At 37.8% G+C, this 8,830-nt stretch overlaps 1 protein-coding gene across 5 annotated transcripts; it reads right to left on the minus strand.

Annotated features, from left to right (window-relative positions):
* Window positions 1-113: 113 nt before the first annotated feature.
* On the minus strand, window positions 114-8,540 carry LOC147870730 (fatty acid synthase-like). 5 transcript variants are annotated; one of them, XM_087342076.1, is made up of 6 exons: window positions 8,367-8,530; window positions 6,766-7,463; window positions 5,632-5,834; window positions 2,871-3,050; window positions 1,318-1,516; window positions 114-512 (listed from the first exon to the last, which is right to left on the minus strand). In XM_087342076.1, exons 4-5 carry the CDS (start codon window positions 3,030-3,032, stop codon window positions 1,334-1,336), a joined length of 345 nt encoding a protein of 114 aa, XP_087198202.1. In that variant the 5' UTR covers window positions 3,033-3,050; window positions 5,632-5,834; window positions 6,766-7,463; window positions 8,367-8,530; the 3' UTR covers window positions 114-512; window positions 1,318-1,333. The 5 variants fall into 5 exon arrangements, with proteins under 5 accessions (XP_087198202.1, XP_087198201.1, XP_087198206.1 ...); XM_087342075.1 differs by having other exon boundaries at window positions 114-1,516; window positions 8,367-8,529; XM_087342080.1 differs by lacking the exon at window positions 8,367-8,530 and adding an exon at window positions 8,169-8,331 and having other exon boundaries at window positions 114-1,516; window positions 6,766-7,467.
* Between the last annotated feature and the right edge of the window lie 290 nt (window positions 8,541-8,830).

The following is an 8,830-nucleotide window of genomic DNA, read 5'->3' on the forward strand; positions in this document are numbered from 1 at the left end:
AGGGATTGTTGATGATGGTGAGAGGTTGTCGGTGAGCACGAGTTTCCGACTCCCTGGGAATATACGGGAATTAGAAGGTGGAGCAGGTTTCTACACAAATGGACAACAAAGTCTTTCTGTGTTGCACTGATCGACGACACTTTATTTTTCCTTAATACGCGCAGGAACATATATATCTTTTAAGCACTATTCACGGAGGCAGCTGGATGGCTCGGCTGTTCCTTTGTTCTGTCGTACGTTTGTTAAGAAAAACACCCCCGCTCAACCGAAGGACCAAAACTTTAGAGAGCGCCCCGCAACCACGATCGCGCTTAAATACCCCTGCATTACGTAATTTGTCATTGAATTTGGCTTAAAAGCTGCGACCTGATTCGTTCCCCCACAACGGCGGGAACGCGCCTTAAGCTGAGCTCAAAGTCAATTGGTCCATCGCAATGATGCGATGGTCGTAATGCAGTCATCACCCCGCATCTGGAAGGGATGCACACTATTGGTTGGTTGGTGATCATTTCCTGTTAAGAGATTTTGGGCTCTATGAGATAATATTATAGCCATGGATATGTTGTTAAGGGCGTCCTACTATGTGCATGTACACAGTGTAGCACAGTTGTTACAACTTAGATATAAAATCATGTTTAAGACTGTACTACATTAAATCATACTACAATCTTAGTTAAGCAAAGATACATAGTGATTTTTTTGTTAAAAAAACATCAAATTTAAATTTTCATACAGTGATTTGTAAAAGAATAAAGAGAATGTGTTTTTAAGTATGACTTTAAATTTTTTTGCCATTCTTGATGGGAAATTTCCTAGTATTTGTAATCAACTATAATTCATCTTCAGAATTAACAAATTTAAACCTACACGCCCTTTTTTTTTGCTATCCAACTGGATCAGAATACGTGAAAGTGGGTGGTTCTTATGAACACAATAACCAACCTTAAGGTTCCTTATATACAGGGTAAATTCTTGGCCACATTAGCAGTTTTCAAATTCTTAAGATAGCTTATACGCTATGAAGTTAGTTAATTCGACAACCTAACTTTCATTTACTCTCTGATATACTTCTTGTTCATGAAGTTGAACAATCACCAAAGCAAAGATAACAATAGGTGCATACTGCTCCAAACAAAGTACACCAGTGTGTGAAGGGCACGGCACTGTGTAACGAATAGAGAACAACTATTTTAAGCATTTTTATATCAGTAGCTTCAAGTACAGTAAAGAGTAAATCATTATCAATTGTTTTAGAGTACTTAACAAATGCATAAGCTATAATGAATCCATGTGAAATCAGTAAAATTTTTACAATACCAATAGTGTTGTTCTTCTAAAGATTAAATGTTCCAATCTCAAGGAACCGTCCTCGATGGGCAAGACAGCGTACAGAGGCCAGCAGCATTTCCTCAGTGAGGGAGTTGAAAACAAGGTCCACACCTCTACCATTTGTCTCTGACATGATGAGTTGCTCAAAAGAGGTTTCTCGAGAGCTGCCAATATTGCGGTCCGTCAACTGGGAAAGAAGATTATATGCACACATGTTTGACAATTTGTATGCATTAAAAGCAAGAGAACTACCTTCAAATTACAAAACATTCTCAAAACGGAGCATAAGATGACTTTACACATCCATTGTGAAAACACTCTAGGAATCTTACCTTCAAGGCCAAGTCCTTTCAATACCTGTTATGGTTGCATGTCTTAAAAGCATATTATTTTACTTTTCATTTTCTGTCACTGTAGTCTAACCAGTGTTATAAATAGGGAAACCTGGAGGAAGAAAAATTTCCATTTCTGAATTTACATTCTGGACAGTAACGAATATTATGTATTCTATAAGGAACATACATCCATTTATAACTTGCAGGTCTAGAGAAAAAGTTCTGCACTTTCTTTAACAGTGATGTAACAGATTCTCCTTGCTGAACAGTCTCAACATCATACCAATGCAAATCCCTATAACATATGTGGTAAGTTAAAAACATTCCAGAATATTTCAAACAGTGTACTGTGCCTGGGTCAAAGGCATGGATCCTGTACTATCTCAATGCATGAATGAGAATATTAATTATGGTAAAAACAGAATTTATGATTCTAGCCACAGAACCAGTACTCAGTTCCTTGGTCCTAGACATTCTTGATCATCTCTCATATGTACAAAGAAAAACAGTATTTTGCCCAACACAGAGAAAACCAAAATGTCCCACAATCTTCTCATGTTGAGGCCCAAATTTCCCCCCATACTAAACACCAAAAATTCAGATTAGATATTTGGAACTTATGACAGCTGCTGCCACGTCATGCATCACTGAGAACCCCCAGAGTCCATCCAGGCCAAAAACAAAAATTTACAACCAAGAAACCAGACAAAAATTATGAATGTTCCTGGTGGAGGTATGGGAACATAATCTAACAGGACAAGCTGACAGCTGCCCCACAATCAGAAAGAATAAAACAAAGAATATAAATAGGAAAATAGCACACACGTTCAGTCCTCCAGCAGATGGCTGAGACAGTAACGCTGTCATGTGAGAAATTCCATAACAGAGCACATACTTCATTATTTGAAAGGGAACTCATTTGTTGCATTGTGACTAGAAATGTTTTGGCACTGACAGGCTTTCGTAGAAGGTGATTATGTGTATGCCCAACTGTTTGGTCATGATGTTGCCACAAGCAGGCAATGCAGAAAGCTGAGCGGGGATGGGGAGCAGTATTTGAGTTCTGTGACAGTATGTTTCACATCGAAACTTCGATTTTTAATGAAATTCACACATAACACTCAGAATCTGTAAAATAATTCAATTTATCATGGCGGAAAATCTCCCCTATGTGTGCATGAGATAGGAAATAGGCTGTTGAAATACCTGTGGAAACTGTTTCTTCATGAATGCCCGTTTCTCCTGCGTGCCAACAGTAGTGAACACTGTACAACCTGCGTGCAGACAGATGTTGATGGCTGCCTGGCCTACACCCCCGCTCTCTAAGTGGACCAGCACAGACTCACCCTTTCTCATGTGACCGATCATCTCAAGTGCATAGTAAGCCTGTTCACAATAAAGCAAAGCAATAAGTTTTTCTTTTTATGTTAAATTCTCTTTAGGTATAAAGGTGGCTCTGTTCTGGGTTGTTGCACTGTGTAGTTTGGTAGAGGTCTGCTGGTGTTTCGGAGGTGCATGTTTCCTGATGGTGGTGGCACCAGCCACCTCTGAAAGATCACAACTTTTATGAGCCTATACAGTAAAAGAACTCAGAAGATGAAGATTGCTGTCTTTTGGGTTGTTGCTCCCTGTAGTCTGATAGATTTCCACCAACATTTCAGAGGTCATACTGCCTGTCATCAGGGCAATGAATGTTAATCGCCCTTTTGACGGAGACAGTATGACTTCTGAACCGTTGGTGGAAATCTACCAGAGTACATAGCGTAACAACCCAGAAGATAGCCACTGCCATTTATACCTGAAATCTCATTTTCTTTAGGGGACTGGCCCTTGCCCAAGTACCATGTCATAAAGATAAATACAAGGTGTGAATGTTAAGATTCACAGTTTCTTGATCTCAAGATCACTAGTAGACCTGGGGGCATGATGAATCTCTTTTAAACTTACATGGGCTGGAAAACTTTACAAAAAAAAAACATCTGTTTTTTCAAACTTGTTAAATAGTTATACATACATCATACAGCTTTAATATGTTCCATTGATCCATAAGTTAGTGAGATGACAGTAGACATAATAAACCATGGATATTAAAAAAACACAATTCACAATTTATACATTGTTAAATAATTATCAATTATTTGCACTGACTGGAAATTCTTTTTAGATAACAAAATACATAATAATTCTGTTAATAACAATTGGAAAGTGTGTGTTGATTCACACATTAAACTGAATTTTGAGTGGATTCCATCTGACTTCACCATATCCAGTTATACATATTAATATATGAAAGTATTCAATATTATGTATTCGAAACCAAAGAACTTCAATTTATGTCAATAACTTGATCTATTATTTAGTTTAGATTTATTTCGGTGCAAATAAACCCTTCGTATCTTATTTTGTCGTCTGTTACAAGAAAGACATTCAAAAGTAAGCATGTTGCTTTGACAACAAAATAGTAATACAGAAGCTAGTAGAAGCAATTTCCACCAAAAATACAGCAGTTACATATGGCACGGGAGAAACAAATTTCTGCGAATAAAGAAATGAAACAATAACTGTTCTACCTATCATTATTCAAACAACTTTTTTAATTTGTTATAAATGAAACCACAGAAAGATAATGTGGATAGTTTTCTTTTGTCTAGATCTCGAATATATTATTTAAGCTACCTGAACATATTCACGCTGTAAGACACGAGGCCACGTGTTAGGAATAAGGTAACAAAGATGGAATTGACAAAATATGTAGTATATGCAGGAACTAATAAAAAATACATACAGACGTTTAGTTGGAAATAATAGTCACAACAGATATGCAGGCACAGAACTGACTATAACATTACAACAGAAATCAGAGACATAAATTTCAAATGGAGAGCCCAGAGGTGTCCTGTAACTCGTTGCCCATTCTGGTTATGTCCAGAGAACTCTAGCCCTTCAACACAAAAATTCTTTAGTAACAAATTCCAAGTTTTCCTGAAATACAAAAAAATTTGATGTAATATATAAAACAAACTATTACATTATGTGACATGGAGACATATATACGTGTGTGTGTGTGTGTGTCTGTGTGTCCCTCAGAATTTCATGTTGATTGTGCAATTTCTCACGAGGGCACAGGACGTTCTTTAATAGTGAATGGAGAAACCAGCATATAGACACAGAGGACAGCGTAGATTTTGAAAGCTGACAAGAGAATTGATGAGCAGTAGACTATTATTTAACTACATAATAATTACTATTGGTTGGTTGGTGATCATTTCCTGTTAAGAGATTTTGGGCTCTATGAGATAATATTATAGCCATGGATATGTTGTTAAGGTCGTCCTACTATGTGCATGTACACAGTGAGGCACAGTTGTTACAACTTAGATATAAAATCATGTTTAAGACTGTACTACATTAAATCATACTACAATCTTAGTTACGCAAAGATACATAGTGATTTTTTTTTGTTAAAAAACATTAAATTTAAATTTTCATACATTGATTTGTAAAAGAATAAAGAAAATGTGTTTTTAAGTATGACTTTAGATTTTTTCGCCATTCTTGATGGGAAATTTCCTAGTATTTGTAATCAACTATAATTCATCTTCAGAATTAACAAATTTAAACCTACATGCCCTTTTTTTTTTTTTTTTTGCTATCCAACTGGATCAGAATACGTGAAAGTGGGTGGTTCTTATGAACACAATAACCAACCTTAAGGTTCCTTATATACAGGGTAAATTCTTGGCCACATTAGCAGTTTTCAAATTCTTAAGATAGCTTATACGCTATGAAGTTAGTTAATTCGACAACCTAACTTTCATTTACTCTCTGATATACTTCTTGTTCATGAAGTTGAACAATCAAGCAAGCTCACTTGGCATTAAATTTTAAGTACATTTATTCTGGTCCCTCATCACTATAATGGAACTTTAAAGTAATCACATTACTGTGTACAAGAGTTGATCAACACCTGTCAGGGTCCAGATTTCCCTCCAGCCACCTGAAGCTGGAGAAATCTCCTCGGGTCATTATGCTGACATAGGCATGTGGCACAGTAACAGTGGCACAGCTGTCTAGTGGCAGGTGTCGGTATGACCCCCACTTTCCATCACTGTGTACATTCATAACAAGATCTTTAATGGGCGTGCTGATGTATCCAGAATAAAATAACACCTGAAAATATATACAAAATGTTTCAGAGATCTCATACTGAAATATACCTTCTGCTTGTTCACTTATATATTTAAGTTTCCTTGGCTTACGAGTTCACAATACCTCAGATTGGAAGAAACACATCGAGTATATTATTATTCCCAAATTAAGCTCTGCGTGCCTTGCCATGAGAACAGTCATACCACCCATGACAATAGATACTTTAAAGCTAGTTTACTTTGCTTATTTCCACTCTGTGGTGTCTTATGGATTAATCTTTTGGGGGAATTCAACAGACAGTAATAAAGTTTTTTACATGCAAAAGAAAATAATTAGAATAATGGCCGGTGTCAAAAGCAGGATATCCTGTAGAAAATTATTTCGTAAATTTAATATACTTCCACTTGCAAGTGAATTCATACTCTGCTTGCTATAATTTGTGGTGGAAAAATTGGATAATCTTAAAAGAAATACAGATGTACATAATTTAAATACAAGACGTAAACATGACCTATGTGTGCCAAATGCTAACTTTACTAAATATCAGAAAGGGGTGTACTATACAGGTATCAAGTTGTTTAATAATCTTCCACCAACAATTAAAAGTCTAAATTATGATATAAAGGTATTCAAGCCTGCATTGAAAGGTTACCTCTTCACTCACTCTTACTATTCTGTAGACGCTTTCATCTCTGCTGAAAATCCGTAAGCTTTATGTATATCTATAATCTATATGTAAAGTCACTTTTGTATTTCTATTTAAAATTCTCAGTATATGTACATTGATATGTGAAACACGTACTTGTTATTGTGTCGAAAATACAGAAGTTTATGTATATTGAATGAAGTCCTGAGGTTTATGTATATTGCAGAAAATGACTTGTTCTCCATCCTTTGATTGAGTCCTAAGAAGGATCTATGGAATGTAAATAAACTCTACGCTCTAACATACCTGAATACTGCACTTTCCTATCCAAGTCACAAACACTCCAGGTGCCTCATTCTGTCTGGTTCTTCACATCTCCAACTCCAAATAAGCTGCTTCCCCATCACGCACACAACTGATCTTCTGAAACACTGACATTCAGATAACTTTGTCTGCCATCTCTTGGTAATATTACTCCACACACTACAGATACAGTTCACGAGAAAGTTGCCACTAAGCACATCCCCTGATCTCAAACTCCTCTTTCAGACAGACAAGGCACTCACACTGAATCTATAACCGTACACCTCCTCCGAAAGCAAGGAGATCACACGAGGGCCTGAGGTCTTCCTTGTGGCATTGTGAGGCATGCTACTAACTCGTGATACTTGGTCACTAGGAATCTAAAGTGTGCGACCGTGGTGTGGTGGCCACATAACCAACATTACAACCTGTAACCCTAGCTGATTACTTCTACCTTGTCCACTGCGATAGGCTCTTACACAAACTTAAATAAACAGCTACTGAATTTCCACAAGCAAGTCACTAAAACTGAGGCTGCCAACACGTGTCTGTGGATCATCCCAACCGCATCGCCTGATGAATTGTGTCCATCATGCACAATGATCATGTCAGCTCCCGGTGCAAAGTCTTGCTACCTCTGTAGTAATGATGGACTCGTAAATGCGTAACGTCTATAGTATCCCATATGCTTGCAGGCACGCCTACCTGAAACAAAACCATGTACCGAAATAAACATCCGCATTGAGAGACCAGTATTAATTCTTACTACGAAGGCACTCTACACCACATTAATGATCAACTGGCCAACTAAACCGACCTTCCATGCAACCAAAATATTTCTCACTTTACGTCCTTCACACAAAGATGACACACATCAATTCTAATAAAATCAAATTAACTTCCACGCCATGGCAATATATATATATATATATATATATATATATATAAATATATGACAGTGAATCTGCACTAGACTCGTATTGCAGCCCACGATCACGCCGACCTCAGAATTCGCCATTCTCCTCATACGCAGGGACGGCAACGTCGAAAAAAACAGCGAACACATCCCGCCACCGCTGAACTAGCGATATTCGATGATCGTTATATGCCCACCCTGACGAACTCCTCTGCCATCTAACGACAAAAGGGCTGAAGTAGATGTCCTACCTAGCACACTCCACTGCACTGCCGAACGAAATGCTGCCTGAAATACCACTCCACAAATTGTAAAATCATAAGCAGAAACGGGGTTGCTGGAAAGTACTTCCGTAACCGCCATTAGTTACATCTTAGCCCTTAAAAATGACAGGAACTACAAACAAATGAAGGCGAAACACGCCTACCGTCACCTATAAGAAACCAACTACCAAACATAATCATAACCTAAAATCATTTATGAAACCAACCACACGGAACAACACCTAGGATCGTAAAATACAGCTCAATCAACTTAGCACGAAGCACTATGAAACAAATAACACACATTTCGTAACTAGATCGCCTACATTCTGGCACACATTGCCTCTCGGTCACCCGAATTGTTACTGAACCCAGCGACGTTTCACACCCTGCTTAGATCAAAACCAGACACAAATCTTTAATACCTACACGACTATCTATAACACAAGACACCGAGTGAAAGCGTCCACTGCTAACCGTAGTCTCGGACACGAACTTCCACTCGTCAGACTTCATGTTGGCATGTAGACACTCAACACCTCACGCGGATTCAGCAGCGACATCTTCCCTGTTTATTCAATTCTTGGAACTAAATTTGCAGAAACTAATAAGATGAAACGCGGGCTGCGTCAATTAATCAGGCCAACCAACATCACATATAGAAAACCAACTACCAAACATTTCCATAACCTAAAAATCTTCCATCATTTATGAAAACAGGTAGGATTTCGTAAAATACTGCACAATGAACTTAGCGCGAAGCATTCTTAAACGATTATTCCATATGTCGCCACGGGATTGTACTGCACGACTCTCTTTAGCACACCGACTGACTAAGCCCACTGGTAACCGTACTTACGAACACGAACTTCCCTTCGTCAGACTTCAT

The sequence above is a fragment of the Zootermopsis nevadensis genome, unplaced genomic scaffold, assembly GCF_977971745.1.
Source record: "Zootermopsis nevadensis isolate Lab colony 2312 unplaced genomic scaffold, Znev_1.0 Znev_ptg000206l, whole genome shotgun sequence".
Lineage (NCBI taxonomy): Eukaryota > Metazoa > Arthropoda > Insecta > Blattodea > Termopsidae > Zootermopsis > Zootermopsis nevadensis.